The sequence below is a fragment of the Eulemur rufifrons genome, chromosome 15 (assembly GCF_041146395.1).
Source record: "Eulemur rufifrons isolate Redbay chromosome 15, OSU_ERuf_1, whole genome shotgun sequence".
Classification (NCBI taxonomy): domain Eukaryota; kingdom Metazoa; phylum Chordata; class Mammalia; order Primates; family Lemuridae; genus Eulemur; species Eulemur rufifrons.
This window is the reverse complement of record NC_090997.1, coordinates 68434341-68461597: the sequence shown is the minus strand read 5'-3', so window position 1 is coordinate 68461597 and position 27257 is coordinate 68434341. Positions and strand designations below refer to the sequence as shown.

Here is a 27257-nt window from a genome sequence, read left to right as displayed (position 1 = left end):
GGGCATGTGGCATATGTATTTTTGACTGGAGGCAGCTATTTATAATAGTTTTATAAATTTATAATAACATAATTTACTTTATTTTTAATTTATTTTTGGGGGGGAGGGTTTAAGAGTCAGTCCTCCAAAACTGCAGTGACTACATACCTTGCATGAAGCCTGGCTCTTCTACCTGAACCACCAAGTCAATCATCTCAAATTATTACCAAGGTCTCATACATAACCTTTGTATGTTCTCTGGCAGAAATGTACAACCCCAAGAATTCAGAGCCTTTCAGATTGGTTAATTAGAAAAGAGGTAGAGAAAATACATACCAAAATATCTAGACTTCACAACGACAGGACAGTGGTTCTTAAACAGGAGTGGGCATCAGAATCATCTGTAGAACTAGTATGACATGTTCCTATTTTAACATTCAGTTGGGGCTCAGTGTTTATGAATCTAACCTGAGAAGGGCCTAGTTTTCAAAATGCACACCTTTAAAAAAAACTCCACACATAATTCTGACTCAAATACTACTAAAATACTGCTATGACTTGGATATCTGTCCCCTCCAAATTCTATATTGAAATTTAATCCCCAGTGTTGTGGTGTTTGGGTTATAAGAGTGGATCCCTCATAAACAGATTAATGTTCTCCTCCCTTGGGGGTGAGTGAGTTCTCACTCTATTAGTTCCCACCAGAGATGGATTTGGAAAAAAAAAAAAAGAAAAAAAAAAAAAAAAAAGCCTGGCACCTCCCTCCCCACTTCTTTTCTCACCATGGGATCTGCACATGCAGCTCCCCTCTGCCCCTTCACCACGAGGCCCTTACCAGATCCATCCAGAACAGAAAGCCAAATAAACCTTTTAATCTTTTTCTTTATAAATTACAAGCCTTAAGTATTCCTTTGTAACAACATAAAATGGACTAAGACAAAGATAAAGTCCATTTTATTTCTGATCAAAATATTAGCTTCTGGTTTGTTAAAACTTATATTGTGCCTGGAGGTGAGAATCAGAAGCTTTAATGTTCTATTCACCTCAGTCTTTTCATACTTTATATAAATGACAGCACTCGGAATCTGAAAGTAGCCACTATCTCCAGCATAGAAATTCAAAGTCATTCCAATACCTCATGTATAAACCCAACACGTGCACAGTAGCAGCCTACCTTCAAGTCTTGGTGTTACAGGCAGGATCTCTCTCCAAAAACTAAATGATTTTAAGATATACAACCTTCTGTTCACCAATAAGAGGAATTGAACATTTTATATTTGAAATTTTAAGGTCAGTTTATTAAGTTCAATGATGAAAGCTATCAGAAGAATATTCTCCTGAAAATTATTTTTTCTTAGAAAAAAAGAAAGGAAAATCAAAACCCTCTGAGCATAGCCACAGATGCTGTGGCAATCAAGCCTCTCTGCAGATGGGGACAGTCCATTAGTCGGTTGAGTCACTCCCTGGGTCAGCAGGATTGTAGTCTGGATCATCCTCATCATCCTCCAGCTCCAAGTCATCCATTTCCTGGAACAAAGACTCATCTACCTCCACATTGTTTCCAGCTGCAAAAGGCAAAAAAATTTCACTTTCAGTCTTATACTCAGAATAAAAGATAAAACTGATTAGCGGTACCAAACAGAAACTTCTAAATCTGCATGTGAGATATGAGTAATAAAATCCCAGACTACTACTGCAGATCTTAACAATGATCTGTGTTAGTCACTAGAGACTGACAGCTTCAGGTCTGCAGTTCATAGTCTAAAAATCCAGTAATTAAAAAGAAAAGCTTTACTAGAAGTAATTACTTTTATTGTGGCATGTTGTAAGTTGAAAACAATGATAATATGTTGCCCTGCTTATACAAAATTGATTGTCACTGACCACGGGACCTGTACCAGGAGTTATCTCTTCCAATAGTGGCAGATAAGCACATCATTAAAGCTCAACTAATTTGTTATTTAATTGATAGATTTAACTTGATCTTCACTCTTACCCAGTTCCCCCTTTAAACAATGCTTTCCAACAGAAAGCAGACGACAAAGTCATTAAAAGGTTAACTTTAAAATTAACAAATAGTTTTCACTTTTTGAAATTATTTAGTACATAGCAGTTAGATTTTTACAAAATAATGTACATTTTTAAGTATGACTAATTGAAGTTTCTTGAATGCAGCCTTACGACATGAAAAGGTTCCCCACCCCTGGGCTAGTGTGACTATCACTGTCTATTGCTATCTTTGATACTGTTTAAGCTATCATAAATTTTAAAAATATGTTGCTATGGAATTGTAACATTCATTCCAAATGTATAAATTGATCAACCATTGGAATTTATTCTTCAAAATGTATTTTTTAACAGCCTTGGGAGAGAAAATTTACATTAAATAAAGTGATCACTCTGATTTTCATGGTTTAAAATTAAAGTCAGCACATTATATACATGTGGAATTCTAATATTTATCTTACCATCCTCCAAGAACTGGATATCAGATGTGTCAAGATTATGATCTGTTTCAAATAACTGTTTCCCTAAAAGAAACAAGTACGTTTAATTCAAATGGCATGGTATCCTGCACCTTCCCTACAACTCTTTAAAAAAATGTGATAATCTAAGAAAACAAGTCTAAAAACCTGTTTTTCTGTGAATTTCAATAAACTGATGAACCCATTCAGTAGCTAAGAGGCATATGAAATATATAAAATGGAACAAATGAAGACCTAGTCTGCCTTAGAGTCCTAGAAAAACAAATGTGTTTGACTCTACCACTTGTAAAACTTGTAACCCTGAATGTTCCTGTATCTGAGGGTTTATCAATTATAACATTTACATCAAAAATGTCATAGAAGTAAACTGTATGTGAAAAAAGATTATCATGTAGATATGTCTTCTCTTTTTGTCCTAGATGCCTAAGTATATTATTTTCATATGGGTATCTGTCCAAATGATATTCTTGCTATATAAGAAATGACGGTTTGGGAGGAACTGGAATCATACCACTTAATTTATTTTTTCCTGCTTGCTCTTCTTCTTTCATCCGTTTCTTTTTAATTTCCAAGAGTTCTGCATCAAACTTGGCCTTCCAATTTAAGAAATTCTCAATTGTAACAGGAGTGCCATGGAATAATTTCTTAGAAAATAAAAAAGACGTAAGTCATTAGATAAATGAGGCAGCAGTTTAAGAAATAAAGACTAAGGATATCATCTAAACAAATACATACAACTCCTTGTAAGAAAAAAAATACAAAAAAATGAATGTTTGAAATTTTGAAATATTAATATTTAATCTGATTTCTGCCTGCTCACTGGTTTTAGCAGTCTACTCTGGAAAAGTCTGTTTTTGACTGTTATACAAAAAAACAAAGATAATATGCAATATATTCACTGTATTCACTATAGCTATTTATTGTTAAGAAGTTGCTACTGTCAGTATGAACATGTTTTGAATACATATCAATTTGTAATACTAAATCATAGCTTTATCACATCACTTCAGAATTTGAGGGTTTCTTACATTTATAAATCATTGTAGTAGGGGCTTTATAATCCTAAAGTCTATACCATAGGTGAAATCATTTATATTTCTTGGTCTTATTTGCATAAGATTTACTAACCTTTACTGATTATCACTCATTTCTCCTGCTGTTCCACCAACCAAATGAAGGACTTGCAAAATTTTATTCTTAGTAAAACTTTACTAAAATTTACTTTCATTTACTATTGCGATTTAAAAAAAAAATTACTAAAATTGACAAAAATAAACCCAACCAACCAACCAACCAAAAACAGATTTACAGAATAATGAACAAAAACAAGGCTTTTAAACATACCTTTTCAGCTTCTTCTGCTTCTTTTTCTTTTTGTTTCTTTTCTTCCTCTCTTCTAGTTTTTATCTGATCTACTATTTCATTTAATTTTTCTTGCACAGCTGTTACTAGAGTAAAAATCATCACCATACCAAGATTTTCTTCAGCCTATATAACAAAAAAAGAAACATACTTCTCAGAAAAATAAAAATCCACACATTTATAACATGATTACTAATTCAGTTATATCATATGTTCATATACTTCCATAAATCATTAAAATGAACACAGATAGAAATAATCTTACTCAAAAAAATCATGTAGATTTGCCATAGCCAACCTAAAACAGATATCGTATTTCACAAAATTCTGTTTAATAATTATAAATACAGGTAGAATTCAGAAAAACCTTTCCTATAGTAACTAGTACCATCATTTCTCCAGCATATTTTCATTATTTTTGTTCTTTCTGAGTATCTTTAATTGCCACAGATACTGGTGACTTATCTTTTTGAGTACTTTAAGAGCTATGACAATGCATTGAATTTTGAGGCCAGAGTGATTTTTTATTATAATATAATAATAAAAAATATAGGTACATTTGTAATTTATCTTTATCTACCTTTTTTTCTTTAAAGTTGAAATGGTTTAAAAACAAACGTAAAAGCATTGCCAACTCATAGAAGGGATAAAACTCAAAGGCTATTAGAAGTTTGTCATTTGAAGGCAGAATAAAATAAAACAAAGTACCTTGTTTCTCTGCAGAAACAAGACAGACTTTCAGTAAAGTAGGCAAAAAAGTAATTTCAAAATATACTAGCAGCAGAGATTACCAAGTGTTTTTTTTGACAGGGCTGGCCTCAGCAGCATTTGAGTGAGTACTAGCCTGTAATCCAACTCAGTGGGGCTTCTCTGTAGTGTCTCTGTGCTAACTATCCTAACTCCATGACAAAACAAGCCTCTCCTGAGTGCCAGACATATATTAAAACTGCCTACAGTAATTTGGTATCTCGCAGTCACCTCAACACTGAAACCATCATCTTCTCCACAAAATCTATTCCTGGATCCTCAGTCTCCACAAATCACATCACCATCCACCCAGTCTGAACACCCCACCCCATAAGCTCTGTCACTGTCTCTTATCTATTTGTAAATGTCTGCCCACTGTTCTCTATCGACACTGTTTTTACCCTGGCCCAGGATACCATCATTTTCAGCTTGAATACTACAAGAAACTATCTTTTTAAAACCTATGATCTTGTCCCCACTAACATCAATCTCCCCTGACTACTCAATAAACACACACAGGCAGGGAAAACTAATCTAATTTATAAGCTAAAGCACCATAAAACTAATCTAGTCAGTCTCTTGCTTAAAATGCCTTAATAGCTTCCCAAACCAATCAGTACCAAGTCTATAATTTTAAAACAATTTGGAAGACCCTTCTAAAGAAGAAAGTAACCTCTTTAGTTCCACCACTTAACACCACCAACTTCAAATTCTAAGTTTAATTTTGTATGACTGGAAGTTCCAGGAGAAATAATCTCTTTCTCCCCCCACCCCCCTTCTCTCACCTCAATGCCCTTTAATTTAACAACCTTGTTCCTCTCTTGTTCCTCTACCCTCAAGTTCTTCTATTCCCTTTATTTCCTACCAAACTCTTCCTCCAGGTCTCAGATCCTCTTGGAAGTTTCTCCAGAACTACAAGTCTATGTAGACCCACAATCCTATACTTAACCCATCACAGCATTTTTCACATAAAATAATGATTTCTAGTTTGCTAGTCCACATTCCTCACCAGAGTATAAAATCTATGAGACCAGGGATGGTGTCTGTCTTGGTCACTCAACCTAATGCTCAACTGCTCAACACATTTCAATAACAAATCCCAGCACGATATCTTTTATAAAAGTTAAAAATTCTCACAGAAAAGCAAAAGAATAATCATTCACATGGAAACTAGATAACTCAGGAGTCATACTAGTTCCATGTCACTAGTATCTAAAGAAATGCAAAGTATAACTATATAAAATTTTCATCTTGTCATCATTTTATTTCTAAATGAAAATATCTAATGTTAGCAAATGAGGGAAAACAGACAGCTCAATGGCTATAGTGAGATCATAAATTGTCCAAACCATTAGGAAGGCCAATTTGGCAATATGTGTGAAATTCTTAAGTATGCATACCCTTTAATTCCAGCAATCCTACTTCTAGAAAACACTGGACTAGTATACTCATCAGTAATTCATTCTTTTCATTTATTCAACAAACATTTGAGTGCCTAATACATGCCGGGCACTAAGAATACAATGGAGAACCTGCTCTTAGGACTTACAAAAAGAATTATACATTAAATCAGGCAAAAATGAGAAACAACTGTAAGTTATTTTTAAAAAGATGTGTAATTACATATGCAATGAAATTCTATGCCGTTATCAAAAATAATGATTCATGCATATACACTTATGTGAAATAGAAAGATGCCCACATATGTTGTTATGTGAAAAGAGGAAGTTATAAAACATTACGTTTAAAATTATCTAGCTTGGGGTGGGAGGAGACTACGTATATACATGTAAGAAAACAAATCTGACACTATATTACACCAAAATGTTAGTAGACAGTTATACCTGGTTGGTGGGATAAAGAGTAATTTTTATGCTCTCCTTCACGATTTTTTGTATTTTCTGACTTTTTGTAGTATGAATTTATTATTTTGATACCTGAAAATGAATACAACTATTTTTGGAGAAAAAGTACAAATATTCTCTCAACAAATCTGATCTCAGGCAGGAGTCAAAGAAATCAAAAGTCCCTTTTTCAAAGGAAAGATAAAGAAATTAATACTAACACGGAAAAATTCACTTAGATTGAACAATATACTAATGTATGACTAACTGAATATAGCATAATCATCCCAGGTTCTCTGCAATGTTTTAAAATGAAACATGTTAAGCCAAATAAGGTCAGAATTAGCATAATTTCATGCTGGGTAACAGATTAAGCAGGCCCAGGATCAGGAAAAATTCCCGTCTGATATATTATATATTCTTTCACTCCTCATTCTCTAACAGCTCCAGGTATTTTTATAACATCAGCACTCAGGGGACCATTGGTCCTTAAAATATGCAAGTCACATCTATGGTGGAGATATGCTTTCTGTCAATTCTTCATAAAACAAACAAAGCTAGTACTTCTGATTTTAAGATGGTGGAGTAAGAATTTTACTTGCTCTCCCTGCTCTCTACTCTGAAGAACCCATGAAAACTCTCTATCCAAGCATGAGTAAATTTTAAATACCTGCCAAGCCCGAACTGTGGGTAGCCCAGCCCACAATAGAACTAGGCCAGTAAGAACTTTCCGAAATACATTTTTTTCTTCCACACAACCATCCCCTCGCGGAGGGGTAGGTCATAAACCACTGTTATTTGTAAACTTAGGTAGGAGAAGAGATCGGGGGTGGGGGAGAATCAGTCACTAGTCATCTTCCCAGAGTGCAGGCAGCTAGCCTGTAATGGGTCAGAGGGGGTAAGAGTTTTCATTTTTCTAAAAGTTGAAATTTTTGGCTACACATGGGACTAGGCATTCTAAGAACCAAATCAAAACTGTGTTTACAACTTAAAGTACCTGTTGGACTTTTTATCACTTAAGAGTGAGCAGAAAAGTCACGGAGCTGACTGAGTTTCAAGCAGGAGCACTGGGGCAACTTCTATTAATACTACTTGAATTTTAGAGGACAGTGGTAAACAAAAGTAAAGATGCTTTGTGATTATGTATCATGAATTCTGTTTGTCAATGTAATGTTTACATATTTAATAGCATTTTCTAACTCTTGAAATTAATGTATAAATATTTAAGGCCAATAAATGCCACTATAAAACATAAAATTGTTATTGTCTTACCTGTAATGCTAATAATTTTAAAATGTCTGAGACATCATTATCTTCTAGATTTTCCTGGGAGAATATTTCATAAAGGGGAGCTTCATCTGGGTATTTTTCACTATATGTAAACTTGAGGGTAGTCTGGACAGCTGAAACACAAGGTAAAAGTTTGATGTGAATACCTTAAAAGTACAGAGGTAGGTATCTGTTGAATCAGTGAAAAGTAGCACAATAGATATGCCTACAAAGAAAACTAAGGTTACTAAGAGACCAGATAGATAATCACTAATATAAAAACAACACCTACCACAAAGAGATAAGTGAAACAAATCATGGGAATAACAAAAATCACTTCTTACTCATGAAATACCTTTACCATTATTGGTATTTTACCATACTGAATGTCTGTGAAAGAGGATAAATTAAAGCTACTCTTTTTAAAACCTTCCCTAAGATAAACAAAAGATACTCAATATAACACATAAAAAAATTAGTAACGTAGGCTCAGTTTTTAGCCTCCAGAGCGAGCTCCCACCTGCAGAAGATCTCTGGCTATAGCCTTGGAATCTGTATTTGTATCTACACAGTGTCAGCAGGGCTAACTGGTGGCTGGATGACAATTTTGACTTGGACAGTTTAAGAGTTTATCTGGGAAACATTTAACCTAATTCATCTATACATTCTCACTTACTCTCTTGGCCTGTGACAATTTATAGATCTGACACTTGTACAGGAGTGAAACTCTTACTGGCACATCAGTGCAAGGTGCCTCTCTGCAGCCTCGCCCTGTGAGTTCTCAACTCCACCAGGCAGTTTGCAACTAAACAGCAATGCTACACATTTTCTATACTTTTTATTACTCACAGTGATCCTCTGCCTAAAGCTCACCTTTCTTGTAACTCACATTTTAATTATTAAAATCTACTGAGTTACTTTTAATAAAGTAACTCAAATCTATATTGGTCTTCATGGGAAGGGAAAAAAAGTACTTAATATTTGCAGGTTTGATATTTTAATTTCTGCGTTATAATATCAACAAAGAATTTTATGAGTCAATAAATGCAAAAGATTGAATAGAAGTTAGAAAGAAATATAGTGTCTTCTGGCATTTTTCTTTCATCCTTTATTAGCACATTTCTAATTTTATTGCTAGAAGAAGTTTATTTTTATTTTTTTTTGACAGCTCTCTTGAGCTATACTTGACAAACAATATTTAAGATGTACAATGTGATGGGTTTTTTTTATTTTTATTTATTTTTTATTTTTTGAGACAGAGTCTCATTCTGTTGCCCAGGCTAGAGGCTAGAGTGCCGTGGCATCAGCCTAGCTCACAGCAACCTCAAATACCTGGGCTCAAGCAATCCTCCTGCCTCAGCTTCCCAAGTAGCTGGTACTATAGGCATGTGCCACCATGCCTGGCTAATTTTTTCTATATATATTTTCAATTGTCCATATAATTTCTTTCTATTTTTAGTAGAGATGGGGTCTCGCTCTTGCTCAGGCTGGTCTCGAACTCCTGAGCTCAAAGGATCCGCCACCTTGGCCTCCCAGAGTGCTAGGATTACAGGCATGAGCCACCGAGCCCCGGCCACAATGTGATGTTTTGATATGCATATATTGTGAAATGATTACCACAATCAAGCTAATTAAAATAACCATCGCCTCACACAGTTATAATATGTGTATATGTGTGTATGTGTGTGTGTGTGTGTGGTGAGAATGCTTAAGATCATCTTTCTTAGCAAATTTCAAGTATACAATACAGTATTATTAACTATAGTCACCAGATATCCAAACTTATTTGTACCACATAACTGAATCTTTGTACCCTTTGGCCAACATCCCATTTCCCCTGCCTCCCAGTCCTTAAACAACCAGTGAGTCAAAGATGAAATTAAAAAGGAATTCAAAAAATATCTTGAGACAAATGAAAATAAAATCAGAACTTATGGGTTGTAGCAAAAGCAGTTCTAACAAGGAATAGCAATAAATGCCTATATCAAAAAAGAAGAATGATATCAAACAACGTTAACTCTACACTCAAGAAACTAGAAAAAGAAGAAAAACTAGGCATAAAATCAGCAGAAAGAAAGAATAAAGATCAGAGCAGAAATAAATGAAATAGAGATTAGAAAATATCAATGAAACTTAGCTAGACTAAGAAAAAAAGAGAGAAGACTAAAATAAATAAAATTTTAAATGAAAGAGGAGATTTTACAACTGATACCAGGGATGGGAAGATATTTATTATAGGATACAAATTTTCAGACAAGATAAATTCTGGAGATCTATTGTATAGCATGGTGACTGTAGTTAATAATAATGTATACTTAAAAATTGCAAAGAAATACTAAATGTTCTCACCTCAAAGAAATTAAAAAGTAAATCAAAATAAATAAAGTTCATCATTATGGTATATTAGTTTTTTCCTCTTTTCTGTTAATGGAGTTTTATAATTTATTTGTTTCATGTGTATCATATCCTGAGAATATTCTTTAACGCTGTTTATAAAGCTGCAAACTGAATTTCACCATGCAAGTATAATAAAATAAATTTAACTTTTAAAAAAATGAGTTTTTAAAAAAATAGTATTTAATGATACTACTATAAGTACTAGACATTCATTAGAGAAAATTTAGGCATAAAATAAGGAAAAAATAAAATCACAAATAATCCCATCACCAGTAAGGGATCACTGTTTTCATTTTGGTATGTTTTAAATATCTTAAAAATATTTTTAAAGTACACATTAAAGTATTTTTCTCTGCATATATTTACATTTTAAGTAAAGTTCATCTATAGATAGATGGATAAAATTTTGCTTAAAATGTACATAGTCATACATAAATATAAAATCTCAAAAAAATATCATGAGTACCTGTCCAAGTCCTTAAACATTCAATACAAGCATATTTCACTCCCTAAGCATGCTATCATTTATTAGTTAACATAGAAACAATGATATTATGAACACCCTTGTGTGTATTTTATTTGTGTCATGATACTTTCCTTATAATAAATACCCCATAAATAGACTAGTCATTAGATCAAAGGATATGAACATTTTTAAGTCTCCTGCTTCGTGATTCCAATGGCTCTCTTGAACACATGTATCAATTTACACTCAACAGCACATTGCTATCTCCTAATACTAATAATTTGTGGGATATGAAATATTTTCATTTTAACTTGCATTTTTAATTACTAGGGGGACTTTTTTTAATTTTTAGTGATTATTTATACTACCACCTTTAGAAATTGTATATCCATGCCCTTTGCCTGCCTTTCTACTAATTGGTTCATTAAAATGGAGTTTTCAGAAAAAAAATAGTATGATCTAGGAATTTCTTTCAAAGAAATAATTTTGAAGGTACGTCTCAAATGGGAGATAATGGGACTGTATTGAGTGTACAGATCTATTTTACAGAGCTATTATTGGCGCCCAATAAGGCTATTATTCTGAATATGGGAGCGTTCAGGAGAAATTTTGAAATTTTACTTTCATTTCAGTGTAATCTTAAAAAATTTATATTTTGGATTATTTATCAATGAGCACTGCCACACCATTTTGGAACCCATAATGCCATCATATGAAGCCCAAACTGGCTTCCTTACAAAAGAAAGTTTTAAATAGTTTGAAAGCAATTAGTACTTTACTATAATGCATTACAGAACTTTTTTTCGGTACCTATCTGCAAAAGTATATTGGTTATCAATTTAGTACTAAATAATATTCTATCTATCTATCTATCTATCTATCTCACTCTGTTGGCCAGGCTAGAGTGCAGTGGGATCATCATAGCCCACTGCAACCTCAAATGCCGGGGCTCAAGAAATCCTCCTGCCTCAGCCTCTTGAGTAGCTGAGACTATAGGTTCGTGTTTCCACATCCAGCTAATTTTTCTATTTTTTGTAAAGCCAGGGTCTCGCTATGTGGCTCAGGCTGGTGTCCAGCTCCTGGCCTCAAGCAATCCTCCAGCCATGGCCTCTCAAAGTGCTAGGATTACAGGTGTGAGCCACTAAGCCTGGCAACATTCTTTAACTCAGATTTTGGTAATGTCTGAATGCTACCCTCATTTTCAATTCCACAAGACTGATTTCAAGTTATCAGTTGATACCATTAAAATTGGTTTTTAATGACTGCTCCTGCAGAATTTTGGTTCACTAGCCTTACAGGAAAAAAAAATTCATAAGGTTGTTAATGCTAATTTATATAACATTTTTGTCAAGTTACCTCATTAACTGAAATGGATTCAAGGCAGAAATAAACTTTGGATACCACTTACCCCAAACATCTGCCAAATTTAATTTATTTAATTTTAATGTATTGGTTTTATAGCTACTTTATTTCAAGAAAGAGAGAAAAACATGAAGATAGGTGTATATCTAGCCCCATTTATAACAGCAAATGTCCAGTAAACAATCTAAATGTGCAAAGAGAAAAAAGCCATGGAAAAACAACCATCAAAGGAATACCACACAGCCACTGAAATACATTTGCATGCAAAGTCTTGCTTGAATAAAAATCTCCCACCTTTTCTCCATCTGTTGTGCCATACTATAACTCACTGATTTCCTCTCTTTTTCTCTAGGAGTCATGTTTACATAGTAAATACTGATTAGAAACTCACAACATTCATTCTAGATTTGTAACATTACCTTAGCACCTCTACACTTGCAATGCCCAGCACAATGGCTGCAGAATGAGTGAAATTCCTGAGAGAGAAGCTTAGAAAAACTGCAAGCATTTTTTATTAGACTTACTTTCATCATTTTCTCCAGCTTCAGATGTCACAGTAATGGTGAAGCTGGGTGGATTCTCGGATAACACTGCAAGAAAATATACAGAGAAGTTATTAACATGCTTCCTAAGGCAGACACTTTTTCTTATTAGCAAATTATCACTAACCAGTCCTGCAAATTGGTCCCTATCCTATATTTCCATTACCACAAATACAGACTGAACAGAACGTTGAAATGATAAAATGTCCATCAACTTTCTACTTAACTTGAGGGTTGTCTTCAATCTAGAAAGAAATACTTATAATACATAACCCTCTTGGAGTTTTACCAAAACGATGAAATAAGGAGTTTACCTTTTAACTTAAAATCTCCACTTATACATCAAAAATTTCATTCTTAAAAATCCCGAATGCAATGGCAAACAACGAAACTACCCATATGAAAAATATTAATCTCATTACTGATTTTAATAATTATATATATTATATATTTAACTCAGAATCTCCATGACAAACAAACAGTAAACACTGTTTTCTTAGTTTGTGTCTTCTTGTTTTCTCTCTCTCCCACGACATCTCTGGAATCATCTTTATTCTTTCACAAACTTTTACTGAGCTTCTACCATTTTTCATAGAATTATAAAATGAATTAGCTATGAATCTAAACATACTGCTTGCAATTTATTAAGACATGTAATACATGTAAGTCATTTCTACATACATAAATAAGAAAGCTTTATATGTCACTTTACAGCCTAATGCCTATCTAGTACTGTAGCTCTGTTTCTTATCTATTTCCTCACAGGAATACTGTACCAACTTTATGGGAGCTCCTAGGTCAGTGCCTGGCAGTATGTAGAAACTCAATACTGGCTCAATGAAAGAACTAAACTAATGGAATGAAAGGAGAAAAATAATAACAATAAAATAAAACTTGTATTCAGAACCATCTGAATAGTAAACAGGGAAATTTCAAGCCACCACAGGATGGCTGCTAAGCCTGTGAGAAAAGCCTATGCCTCATTCCATGTCTGGGAAGCACTGGCACCTGTCAAGGTTGGCCACAGCTCCACAGACTCTTCCTGAAATGAAAGAGCAATGCATCACTGAAGAAGTCACCATGGAAACTATTCAGCTTTTACTATTTGGGAACTTTCTGAAGCTGCCTAAATATATACTATCAATAATACTTTCAAGACAGTTGCCTTCATTTTAATTGAAGTTTAAGGTACTTGGACCAATGATGAACACCTATAATTACTAAAATGTGTTTCAGGAAGACAGACTCACTAGACTCATATTTTAATAAGTCTCAGGCAGTCCAGCCCATGCTGAAAAAGCCACTGAAAGGTCATTATAATAAAGCTTTCATAATATGATTGGCCTTGCCTATTATTTAACAAGTATATGTAAAAATCTAGTTGATGTATTTCATTCTCATTGACTTTCATGACAAACTTTAGCGTTTCACATCATGCATATGTATTACATGCATTAAACTCTGCAACTGTAGAAATAAGGGTTTAACCCAATGACATTCCAATTTGTCACCATTTTCTAGCACTCTATGAGGCTGTAGGTCAGGGGTAACCTATACCCAACAATAACAGCTAACATTTATTGAGCACCACTTTGTGCTTGTGCTATGCTTTGCAGTTACATGAAAATCCTTTATTTTTGGCACTAAGACCATGACTTTATACTCTTACTATATTTCACTACATTTATGATGCCATCAAGCATGATGGCACCTTACTTTACAAACCACTAAGAAAGAAAAACAGGGTGCCAATTAAACTATGACATGTAATCGATTGTAAGATAAGTTCATTAAAATGTAAAAAATGTCATAGAAACAATCAAATATAGTATCATTCCAATTGTATTGACTTAGAAACTGAGACACATAGCTTTTAAATAACTTGTCTACGGCAATGCAGCCACTAACCAACCAAAATGAATAAACTGTTATAGAGCTTCATTTAAAAAGAAAAACATGTTTCCAGCTGAGAAATTCCAAGGAAGTCATTTGAGCTAGGCTGTAAATCATAGATGGCAAATTGGTCAGTAGAGACAGAGAAGAGGAATGTAGTTGAGGGTACCATGGAAGCAAGGGCACAATGGTGGGAAACCTAAAGGAATACAGGAAAAAAAAAAAAATTACAAATTTTTCTGTTTGGTGGACTTATGTGTGGGTAAAGAAAGCTAGTTCAAAATATACTGAAAATTTAATTATGGACAATAGTTTTTTTACAATAAGATGGTCAAAACTGTTTTCTAAACATAGGAAGACAAATCTAACAACAGTACATAAAATGGAAGGAAGGAAACAAGACTAGAGGTAGGATGAAATTAGGTAACTATTGCAATGACCCAGGCAAAGGTAATGAAGTTCTGAACTAGGTTGCCAACAATAGGAATAACAGAAAATAGGGAGGAAGCTAAGATGGTGATGACACTTGGGTTTGCAGGCTGAGAATGTGGTACCACTAACACAAATGAGGAATACAAAAAAATAAAAATTTATACATGATGTATTTTAAGGACACAGGTACTTTCAGTTGGAAGCAATCAAATATGCAAATAGAGCTAACAAGAGCTGGGCTTTAATTCAATTTGGAATCAACTACAGAGACGTCATAGCTAAGGACATTAGACTAAATGACATCATCCCAAAAGTAATGGGAGAAAGATGGAAGTCAACACCAACTCTGTAAGGAATCCTCAATTTGAAGAACAAAGTAGGAAAAAGTAAAACTGCCAGAGATTAAAAGAAGCGGTCAGAAAAGGTAATAACAAACTTAAGAGATAACAGTGTTATGAAAATCAAGGGAAGGGAACATTTCAAGAAAAGGAGAAGGATGATTCTTCCCATCCCACCCCATCCTGCCCACTGTCTCTCCTCATATAGAGTTTCCCAGCAAGCAGATTTTACCACATCATTACCCACCTATAACAGCAGTTCTCTATCTATACACAGTATGGTGGGATCAGTTGTGAGAAAGGGGTGGAGTCATAGGCTACACACTAGAAAACACACATAACCCGAAGCCTATTTTATCTGTGAAGCCACCCCACCTATCAGGACCTGGGTCTGACATGGCAGTGTCTACAACGTGTACACCGTATGTTCAGTGTAGTTATGGAGGGATAAAATGGGCAATGACCTTTTGCCCTGTCAGATCATATCTAAATCCCTGACAAGGCCCTCTGTGATCTGGCCCCTGCTTACTTGTCAGGTCTCATTTTCCATGACTCTTCTCACGTCATGTTCTAGCAATACCAAACCACTTGTCCTTTTAGTGCATTTTGATCTCTCAGAGTCCTGCTTCTGCATATGCTGTGCCCCATGCTGGAATATCCTTCCTCCAGTCCCATTCACTCCTCATCAGCCCTCGGTTCTCCACAACAACTCAGGCTGTCCCCTCTCCCTAAATTTACCCAATGTCTGTTTTCTTAATAGACTGCGCTCCTAAAAGTGGATATAAGAAGCATTTAGTAAATTAGGAAACCAAAGGGACATAGGGATGTTAGCAAGAATATCCCTGAACTGCTTGACCCGGGGAGCCAGACAGAATAGGGAGGCAAGATGGACCAGAAAGAAGCTGAAGAACTATCAATCTGTAAGAAATTATGAGAGGCACGTTCAATAAAAACATAGGAACAAAAAAAACTACAGGGCTACAAGGGTTACGTAGAAAAGGAGGAATTTCAAAGGCCAAAATTTTAGAGATGGCATTTTCAAGGTGTAGCTATGTTCATGTGCAGAAGAAGAGGAAATCAAAATTGTTAGTTGATAAAGGTAAGCAATTATGAAACTATATTACTGGAATAAAAACAACTAAGATGGTAAATTTCTAGTAAAGAGTTATGTTTGTTTAACAGTTAAGAAGTATTTACATTTAACATTCTTTCTCATTAAACAGATATAGAAACTGAGGCTTGGAGAGGTTATATGATTTGTCTGAAGATACTACACCAAGCTGCTGCTATAGAAAAAAAATGTGAACCAGGCACAACAAAGAAAAAGAATATTGGGAAATACTGCTATTAATAGTAGACCCCCAATATCCACTCTCCCCTTGTTCAAGTTATACAGTTTTTAACTGAACATATTGACCACCCAGAATAAAGACTACATTTTCCAGTTTCATTTCCTGCTAGGGCTCACCAAATAACTAAGTTCCACCTAACAAGATGGAAGTAGATATGTCCTTTGACAGTTTCTAGAAAATGTCCTTAAGAAACTGCTGTCTTTTACTTCTTTTTGTCATTCCCTTATTTGTCCTACTGCCTGGATAGGGAATGCTGCCTCCTTGACCATGAGAGTGAGACTACATCTTAGGGATGACAGAGAGCTAAGTTAGAAGATGGGTCTCTGAGGATTTCTTGGACTACAGCTGCCAAAACTCTTTTATGTACGGAAGCAAAAAGCATTTACCTTTTTAAAACAAACAATGCTATATGGGGTTCTCTGTCACAACTGAACCTAATCCTAAAATAAAAATTAAAGAAAACATGGAATAATATTCCATAGTTTGGGATGGGAAAGTTACTTAATTGGATTTGCAAAAATGGAAGATTCTCAAGTTCTGATGAAGGACTAATCCCATTCCAATGTACTACTGTGAGTTACAGTAAGTAAAGATTAGTTTTCACTAAAGATGCTAGACTTCCACCACTATGAGTGGATCAAAATACTGTTGAGAAAATGAATGCTGTTCGGCATAGTGGAAGGAACTAATGGAGGGGCAGGAGGCGGTAGGTGATATGGGGGCAGATGATGGTGAAATGGACAAAATTAAAGATTATATCAAAAACAAAGATAATGAAGATAGTGGCTAAAAGGAACACTAAAGGAATACACAAATGAACTTAAGTTTTCACAAAAAACCAGAGAGCCCATATCAAAACCCCTTTGGTTGTTAGGGAGTGTCTGTCCTTCCAAAAAGTATGTCTTAGAAAAACTAATTTTACAAGGTGACTCCCACCCTATCTCTAAGATACAACTATACCTGTTAAATGCTGATGGCTGCTACTTAGAGGTACTGACATAGCAAATACAGGATTAGGTAGCCCTCTTTGTAAGGCAAACAGAATTATGGAAATTTGGCTTTTGGTTAACCTGATGCCAACAAATTTTGTTTCAACAAAACTTCCCACAGTCAGAGATTTTGATACAGAAATTGAAATAACCAAATTCTACTACCTTAGCAGGACCTTGTCAAGTGAAGCACTACTGAAGGAGAATGTGGTATCAGGAGAATCCATTTATATTTTGGAAGACTAGTTGTTAGGAGGGTTGGATCAATGTGCAATCAAGCTACAGAATAGGCAAAAAGAAGAAATTGTATTATGATTTGTTATAATTCACAACAAATGCAACAGTGGACCAAAAGTTCTTTGCAAATAGTCAAGCAATTAATTCTGAGGTTAGGCTAGGTCTATGGGCTACACTGTACCTCTTCAGCAGCCACATGGGGTCTTGTGTACTTAACAAATATTTCTTTGTCAAGCACTCAGTCATCCATTAAAAAAAAAAAGTATACCTACATCCTTTATTAATAGCATTGAGTATATACCAAATCCACTAATTAAATACAACTCAAAATTAAAAGTGATTCGAAAGTTAGAAAACTACCAATTAGTGTTCCTTGGTAAATTGACACAAGCAAGCTCTTTCTTAAAAGTTGGCATGAGAATACCAAAGTATGGAATCATATACACAAAAGAAGGCTATAAAGCAACAAACCTTGAAAATCCTCAAGATTTCAAAAGATCAAATATAGGAACATTTTATTTCAAAGTCCTCTGCCTTTCCCCTAAGAGGTTTCATAAAGAACATGATCACTAGTAAGGCAAAGTTCCCTAGGTACTACAAATCAAGATATCTCATTTTAATTTATTTATTGCAAAGCTTATAAGAAATGGTGACAGGAATTAGGGGCAGGTGGCTCAACTGATACTGCAGAATACTTGAATGCATCAATAGAGTCATACACTGTCTTTTATTACCCTGGCTCAGAATCCTTAAGCACTTGTGCATCTGACAAGAATTTTACATACTGAACTATACCATATACCAGAGCTGTCAGGGCCCAGTACAATTTGAAATACCTACAAGATTGTTTTAGGGTTAAAAATGTATCACTTTTATAAATGCTTATATGCACAGGATTTAATGAGGGAGGATCCCTTACCTCCAAAGAAATGAAAAGAATAGCACATCCTATGCTTTCTTGACTCTGCCTACAGAGTGTTCATACCAATTCATTCCCAAAGTGCTGGAAATGACCAAACATCATAACTAAGAATTGATCGAACAACTGACCCTATATTCTGTTTTACTTAGACATCAACATATAAGCAAGGATAGAGGAGAAGGGAGCCAGACTCCATACACACTCACCCAGTTAATGACACTCTCAAACCCCTCTTCACTCATCCCCTTAACATCCTCACAGCACAGATGTACTGCTGGCGAGAGAGAACATGAACAGGACTGGAGCTATACTGGGGTAGCTGAGAGACATCTGCCTGTTGGCAAAGCAGAACAAAATTTGCTACCATTGCAAGCAGTGGTCAAAAGGTGGAGCCAAGAAAACTAAGCTACACAATGAAAGGGAGAAAAGGGTTGGAGTTTACCAGTTAAAGTAACATACCTTACACTATAAATTCTGACCATCAATGATGGACAACACTCAAAGGAAAGGATGAGGAATGTAAATCCACAAACCTAGGATCTACTCACTCATATTGGCTTTATTTGACTGCTTCTCAGATCTAAAGGAAGTCACATTGATACAGTTATCTTGTAGCATTTTCAGAATCATTTGAAGCACGGCTTCATACAGAATTCTCTTCCTTTAAATTATGCCTAATGAACTTATCGTTATTTTAAATCAGCCCAACCTACCAAGTAATCTGCTTCCCCTCATCTCGGCTGCAGCTGAATCCCAGTCCCACATGTCTGGAGGGTGAAAGAACACGAAAGAATTCAGACCTAACTCTCAGTACCAGCCCTGCCACTAACTTGCTGGTGGACCCAGAGCAAGATTCTTACCTTTCCTGAGCCTCCATTACTTTGGCTAGATGATGTCTAATATCCCTTCCAGTCTAACAACCTATGAATCTACAGCGGAACAGAAATTTAGGCCACATCGCTCAATAGGCATTCTGCAGAATGCCAGAATATTTTCTTAAAGAAGCAGCCCGACAAACTTCAGGGATTATGCTACTCTCAAAACCGATTCTGGTTACTTGAGAACAGCACTCTGAATGAATCCCACAAACTTTAAAACACCATTGTATGAAAAACAGTTTCTACCTCAATAAAGGTGAAAATGTGAAAACTAACACCTTTGCGACTCTGGAAAAACTAATCTCACTTGGAGTACTTATTTCTTCAGTATATTTTACCAAATCTTGGGTTGCTATAGGATACACAGAAACCCAAGTGCTCCCATCTCAATTCCAAGCCTGATACTCTCCAGCATCACCCGGACTTTTAGACTTCAGAAAACAAGCGGAGAAAGAGAAAAAGTCATTGAGTTACTGGTAAGTGACTGAAGAAACTTGAGAAGACTGGCGGGCGAGGTGGCCGCGCGGCCTCGCTGTCCCCTTCTCCTCCCCAGCCCAGGAGGCCGAGGGCTGCAGCGGCTCCTGCCTGTCCCACTCCACCTGCGGACGGCTGCAGGCTTGCGGCCGCGGAAGTCACCTGTGAAGGAGTCGGGGTAGATGGATTCCAGAGCCTCCAGCTCGTTGCGCTGCTCCTCGCCGTAATCTGTCATCGTGGCCCTTGCTGCTGCCCATGGATCGCGCAGACACCGAGGCAGCGCGCAACAGCCAACACCAGGGCCGCGCCGGGAGAGCGGGCGGCGGCCGGGCGGGCGCAGGCGCAGAGTCCCCGGCTGGAAGGCCCAGGGCCCAAAGCCAGGCCGGGCCTGCTGAGCAACAGCTCCGCGCCGGCCTCTGCCTGCTCCCTAGTTCCGCGTTCGACTCGTTCGGCCTAGCCAGCGGGACACTGATTTGCCGCCTGTCCCATGCCCGCTCAGGATTTGCTGTGATGGTGAAGGCGCCCGGTCTGGCATTCGCGAAGGACACCTAGGACCGGCTCCGGGGCTTTGCAGGACCTGATCCCGAGAAGCCCCTCAGTGCGGCATCCTCGCTCGACGAGTCTGGGCTGAAGGTTGGCCTCCTAGGCAGGACCGTGTAGGTAGTAGCGAGGGGCAGGAGGACGTCCGCTAGCTTCCACGGTTTCCGGTTTCCGGTTTGCGACCCTGTGTAGCCGGCGTCTGCGGATGCTGGGTCTGGTGTTTAGTAGCGGTTGGGTTCAAGTGATTTCTGCGCTTCACCTCCAAATTGCTTGGCGTCGCATGGGAGCTGGACGAGGAGCTGGGATCAGTGTAGAGTCCAGTGAGCAGAGGAGCGAAAGCTCTGCTACTGCGTAGAACAGGTCCAGAAGGGCGGCCCAGCTGCTTATTAAGCGGGGTGGACCCAGGGGAGAAATCGACTGGGAGTCCGGAGATCTGGCTACCGGGTTCAGATCTTTGCGTTTCACTCTTCAATTTGTGAAATGAACGCTGCTGGATAAAAATTGAAAGATGTCTGTGATTGCGCATTTCTGTTAATTGGAAAAAGGGAACGTAGATTTCATTAACAGTTCTGATACGCAGTGTAATAAGAATTGCAATACTCGAGAAATGTTCAGAACCTTTGATTTGGTAATGCCACTTCTGAGAATAAACTTGAAGAAGTAATATTTTAAATATATGCGTCTTTCATCTTCATCGCCGCAATTACAAAGCAAATTAGTTTTTAAAATCATGGCAAAAGCTAAGAAAATGGCTAAACAGTACTTTTATGAGAAGGATATTAAGCAACTATTTAGGTTTCTATTTTTGTTTATAATAAGAAATGAACTTATATTAAATCAAAAATATATATAGTAGGTCAAAAAAATTGGAAAAGTATAAGAAAATGCCCAAACATTAAAAGAGGTTTGTCGCTTTTCTGTATTTTCCTTTGTTTTGTCTTCTGTATTAAAGCTGGTTTCACTTGTATAGTGGGAGGAACACTTTATAAATAAGAAGCTTCCTAATGACAAAAGCTCTTAAGTTTTCTCCTGTGAAAATAATGATATCCTATGAACCAGAAGGCATCTTGATCTCTTATTGGGAAGTATTGCTTACTTAGAGTAATACATTAAAACAAACATACTCAGGCTTACTTGGGTAGTGATTCTGTGTTTTAAAGTATTAATATTAATTGATTTACAGCATTCTTTTAAACTTTGGAAGCTCTATTATAGTAAGAATCAAATAAAATATGAAGTAACTTTGCAAATATGAGGTGCATGTTTTTCTGGATATCCTCAGTTCAGAAGAATTACAGTAATTTGTTATTGGGCAGAGGAAGCAGCCTGTACAAAGGTCCTAAGGTGGGAACTCACTGGAAGCTGGTGTGGTTAGAGCACATTGAACTAGAGAGAGGAGGGAAGTTACTGCAGATGGTGTAGGATCATTGGAGTGTCTAAATGGGAGAGTGACAATCTGACTCTATACTTCAGAAATACCACTGTAGTGACGGTGGTGTAAATATACTAAAGGGGGACAGACTGAAAGTATGGAGGCCAATTAGGAAGCTGTGGCAATAACTAAACAAAAGACAATGGTGACTCACCCCAGACTGGCAGTAACAGAAGTGAAGTAACGATGAGATTCTTGATACATTTTGAAGATAGAGATGTCAAGATTTGGTATGAGTTGGAAGAAAGAGGAGTCGAGGATAATTTTTGGCTAGAACAACTAGAAAGGTGAAGTTCTGTTGACCAAAATGACAAGTGAGGAAGACAATGCATTTGGCAAGGAAGAACATAACATGTCTTTAAATGACCCATGGATCAAAGAAAAAAAAATCAAAATTAAAAATTTTTCCTAAATGATACTAAAAACAACCTACCAAATAGAGGTAAGATTCAGCAAAGCAACCAACATAAGGTTTATATTAGAAAAAGTTTACTATTGGTTGCAAATTTTAATCTAGTAAATGGAGTGTCCTTTTATATACTTTACTATTTTATTAACAATTTTTGGTAAAGCATCCTTCACAAACCTGTTACATATCACTATAAATATAGCCTACATGTTCAGAATGCTCAAGAGTGTTGTTTTTAATACTAGAGATTGCTCCCTAACAGACTTCCAGTGCTAATGTAATCAAGAAAACACATCCCCAAATCCTTACTTTTGTCACGTCCAGCCTCTTGGCAGACTGTTGTTCTGGTTCTTTGGCTCCTTGCTTGGAAGTACACCAGCAGGCCAGTACAACGGAGAGATTGCAGACAGGAAGCAATTCCACACAAACAGCTTTATTGCAGAAAAACAGGAAGCTATTATTGGTCAAAATACATTCCAGAGAGAGGAACAGGTCAGTCTCCATGAGTGGAGAAAGACATTAAGTAGTTCCAGGTGGTTTCCTTTTATTGGCCTCCTCAGGGGAGGGTTTATGGGCGATATGGGATGTTATCAGATGATTAATACACGTGATTGTCAGGTGTTCTGCATTTTCCTGCAGTCCCTTCCCCTAACTGGTATCCTGCCTTTCTCCGCCCCTAGGAACTGCTCTCCTGGCCTGTATCTGCCACCTGCAGATTTGGTCCCCGCCTAATACTACTTTGTCACCCCTACATGGGCATCATTAAGCATTTTTTAGTTATTTTCTAATTTCGTTTTGACAATGACAGAGAGACTTCACAGAGCACAGCAAGGCCCTTAACTGAAAGTATGGAAAATTCTCATGAGGCAAATTGGATTTCTTTTAGTGTTTCATTTTTAATTTATAATTAAAGATGTTATGGAACAAATGTGTTTGAAGCTCTGCAGGTAGACAAAAGGTGTAGCAGGAATAACCATCATGGGATCTGGAGCCAGAAGTGAGAAGCCCTGCCTTAGCCATTTGTACGGTACATAAACTTATAAAGCATGCAGATAATGTGAAATAATGTGTATGAAAGCATGTTGCAAGCTCTAAAATACAATGTTGATGCTACTTATTGGTAATTTTAAAATACATATAATATCCCCTAAAGCTGCGGTCCCAACCCCCAGGCCATGGCCTGTTAAGAAACGGGCTGCACCTCACCACCTGAGCTCCACACCACCACCCACGACATGCCACCCCCCACCCCCAGTCTGTGGAAAAATTGTCTTCCATGAAACTGGTCTCTGGTGCCAAAAAGGTTGGGGACCGCTGCCCTAAAGCATGGCTGTTGTATTTTTATCTTTATTGCTAAAGAAATAAGTTCCTAAGAGAATCATCTTATTTGTAGTCATCTTAGCTTCTTTTGCAGGTAATGCAAACCATGTTTGCTATTTCCTAATGTTATCAATCTTTAAAAATTTCTTTGGTGTTTATATTTACTTTTCTAGGTCTATGAGTTTTCTTGGCAATCCTACACTACTCTCAGAAGTTCAGTATTGAGAATTCCCTATTCAAAGATTAATTTTAATTCTCAAACTAAACAATTCACATGGCTAATGTTTCATTTACTCAGATGTCTCAAAGACTTGTCACCAGTCACAAGTACGAACAGCTATATAAAATTTTAGTTGTGTATACTCTCAAGAGTTCTCCCGAATGGTAGTAAATCTCAGTAATACCTTCTAGCTTAACTGACCTCCCTGCTTCTATCCTTGGCCCCTCCGGTCTACTCTGACAGAGTAGTCAACACAGAGTACTCAACACAGACGCCAGAGTGATTCTGCTACAATGTAAATGAGATCATGTCACTGCTTTGCTTGTACTGCCCCCATCTCCATCTAGATTAAAACCCCATGTCTTTACAAGATAGGCCGTAGAGAATCTGACTCCCTGACCCTCACCTGCAGCTCTTGTTCCCTCTCTTTGTTTTCTGTTGCATGTAACAGAATTTCTAGAACTAGATAATTTATAAGAAATGAAATTTATTTCTTACAGTTCTGGAGTCTGGGAAGTCCAAGGTTGAGGGGCCCATTTAGTGAGAGCTTTCTTGCCAGTGGAGATTTTGTGCACAGTCTCAAGGAAGCACAGGGCATCACATGGTGAGGGGGCTGACCATGCTAACTCAGGCCTCTCTTTCTCTTCTGTAACGCCATTAATACCACTCCCAGGGTTGCACCTAAGGTATACAGGCTCCTGGCAGCAAACATTTTTTTATGCCATCCCTGACTATATAAACTATTTAATTATATTAAATATGTACTGTTAAAAATTCATGGGCTCATGTAAGGTATAATCACTTATTGATGAAGATTTGGAATAAATAATAGGTAATATACATTTGTTTTTGTTTAATCAGTGTGCATGAAGATGCTCCACAGTGCCCATGCACTCTCTCTTCCTGTTGAGGTTGATGAACCATCTTTTCATGTTTTTTTTATTGTCAAATGCATTGTTCCTGTCTGAGTTCATATCTCTCACCATGATTCTTTTTAAAAATTAGTCATGTTGTTATGATACACAACGTCATGGCTCTTTGACATTTCTATCAAAAACAATATAGTTCTTCCTGTCTCTGCGGTATCACGACACCATTTACGTAATGCTGGTCACATCATTACTCATTAAGCTCCAGCATTCATCATGCTGCTACCGAATATGGGCTTCCAAAGAATTTCTCAAAGAATGGGCTTCCTTGGGATGATCACAAATGCAATCTTACCAAAGTATGCAGGAAAATGGGAATGATCATTTGTTTTCCAGTCAGTTAAATTTACCACGCATCTTCTGACCATGTCTTTTCTTGACTTCTTTTTTATTATTATTTTTATTCTTATTTCAGCATATTGTGGGGGTACAAAAGTTTAGGTTACGTATATTGCCCTTGCCACCCCCCACCCCCGTCAGAGCTTCAAGCGTGTCCATCCCCTAGACAGTGCGCATCGCACTCATTATGTATGTATATACCCATCCCAACCCACATCTGCCTCTTTAGGCCATAATCACTGCATCCCTCCAACAGGATGTGTTTCAGTGTCCGCTGCGCCCTGCCTTACACACATAGCCACCGGGTGGGAGGACAGGCGAGGTGCCTGGGGGCGGCGCCTTTTCCAGCGCAAGCCCTGTCCTTGACCCACCCTAGAGAGCCCAGCTGCACCACTTTGGTCCGTGGCCAGGAAGGCTAGCGATCTGAATGACGGGTTGAGAGCCCTCAGGGCGTTTCCTAGACGCGCCACCCTAGCGGACTGCCTGCTCGGGGGCGCTCAGCTGCGGGGCCGCCCTGGGTGCCTGCGGTGCGGCGCACGGAGGGAAGGGCTGGCCGCCGCCCGGCCGGCTCCGGGCCTGCAGACGGCAGTTGGCAGCCCTGGCCAGGACACCCCGGCTCGCCATGCTGGGGGAAGAGGGTCGAAGAGGGCGGTTCTCCTGGAAGGGAGGAAACCGGACCCGCGATCCGTTCTGGCTCCGGGCGCCCCATCTCGGCCAGACCCAGAAAATTTCGGAGAAGAGCAAAACGCCTGGCGCCCTGATGGCGGGCAGTATTGAATTGCATACTAAATCATTCTTCTAGCTCTGCCAGCAATAACCTTAGATACTTTTTGCTTTTGGCTTTATCCTCCCCACAAAATATCAACCTTTTTCATAGGACCTCATAGAATCTATTATAATAAATCATCATTGGACTAAAGATGCTTATTTTGTAGGTACCTTTCTCAAATTCAAGTTATCTCAACTTGCAAGAATGGTGGTAGGCATATCAATAATAAGCCAACTTATTATTTATAAGTTGGCTCCATTTATAAAATTTATGCAATCAATAAAGCACCATGTAGATCCAGATGCCTTGGGGGTTGTTTTGTTTTGCGTTGGCATTAGCTTTCCCACATTTCCCACAAATGCCAAAATATGTCTACATTATGAAATAGTTTATAGTATATGGTTCTGTTCATGCCACTAACTGGCAACTACAGAAGAAAAATATAGTTAAATGTGTTTTTATTTGTAGCTTAAGATGAAACATCTATAAATGCATATTAAGTTTATATTTAGCTCAACTCTTCTTTCTGCACTTTAGAACACCTTTAAATATTATAACACATTGAGTTTTATTTATTTATAAAATATTATATTATAGATATTTATATTTATTTTCCAGGAGCAACAATTTTGCCTATGGTAGAGCATTAGCACACATAGAATCAGGATGCTTGTGCTAAAAATGACCTAGAGCTTGAGGCCAGGAGTTCAAGACCAGCCTGGGCAACATAGTGAGACCATGTCTCTAAAAAAGTGGAAATTTTTTTTTTAAATAGCTGAATGTGGTGGTGCACACCTATAGTCCCAGGTACACAGGAGGCTGAAGTGGGAGAATTGCTAAAGCCCAGGAGTTCAAGGGTGCTGTGAGCTATGATTGCACCACTGCATTCTAGCCTGGGCAACAGAGCAAGATCTCCCTTTTTTTTTTTTTTTTTAAAGAAATGACCTCAAAGAGGTCTTAAACTGGGGGGTGTCATTCATCCACAGCTTGTGAGTTCATAAGCTCCTTAAGTGTATTGGTTTGTATGTTGGTTTCCTATTGCCAGTGTAACACATTTGCACAAATTTAGTGGTTTAAAACAATGCAAATTTATTATTTTACAGTTCTGTAATTATAAAAACAGTATATAGTCTTACTGTTCTGACACAGGTCAGACACAGGTCAGACACAGGTCTCAATGGACTAAAAATCAAGTTGTCAGAGCTGTGTTCCTTCTGGAGGCTCTTGGGGAAAGTCCATTTCCTTGCTTTTTCCAGTTTCTAGAGATTGCCTACATTCCTTAGCTCATGATTCCCTTATCTTCAAAGCCAGAAATGGCTGCTGGAGTTTT

At 37.2% G+C, this 27257-nt stretch overlaps 1 protein-coding gene across 2 annotated transcripts; it reads right to left on the bottom strand.

Moving 5' to 3' along the window:
• Positions 1-1283: 1283 nt before the first annotated feature.
• On the bottom strand, positions 1284-20380 carry RWDD1 (RWD domain containing 1). 2 transcript variants are annotated; one of them, XM_069488084.1, is made up of 8 exons: positions 20132-20380; positions 19331-19384; positions 12437-12502; positions 7691-7821; positions 3810-3953; positions 2977-3109; positions 2448-2510; positions 1284-1544 (listed from the first exon to the last, which is right to left on the bottom strand). In XM_069488084.1, exons 1-8 carry the CDS (start codon positions 20202-20204, stop codon positions 1423-1425), a joined length of 786 nt encoding a protein of 261 aa, XP_069344185.1. In that variant the 5' UTR covers positions 20205-20380; the 3' UTR covers positions 1284-1422. The 2 variants fall into 2 exon arrangements, with proteins under 2 accessions (XP_069344185.1, XP_069344186.1); XM_069488085.1 differs by lacking the exon at positions 19331-19384.
• Between the last annotated feature and the right edge of the window lie 6877 nt (positions 20381-27257).

Excerpts from the sequence above, each read along its gene's own strand:
- RWDD1 (XM_069488084.1), bottom strand. The coding sequence starts at position 20,204 with ATGACAGATTACGGCGAGGAGCAGCGCAACGAGCTGGAGGCTCTGGAA. Across the intron at positions 7,822-12,436 it reads AGCTGGAGAAAATGATGAAA|CTGTCCAGACTACCCTCAAG; the intron begins GTAAGTCTAATA and ends CTTGTGTTTCAG. Across the intron at positions 3,954-7,690 it reads TAAAATTATTAGCATTACAG|GCTGAAGAAAATCTTGGTAT; the intron begins GTAAGACAATAA and ends TTTGTTATATAG.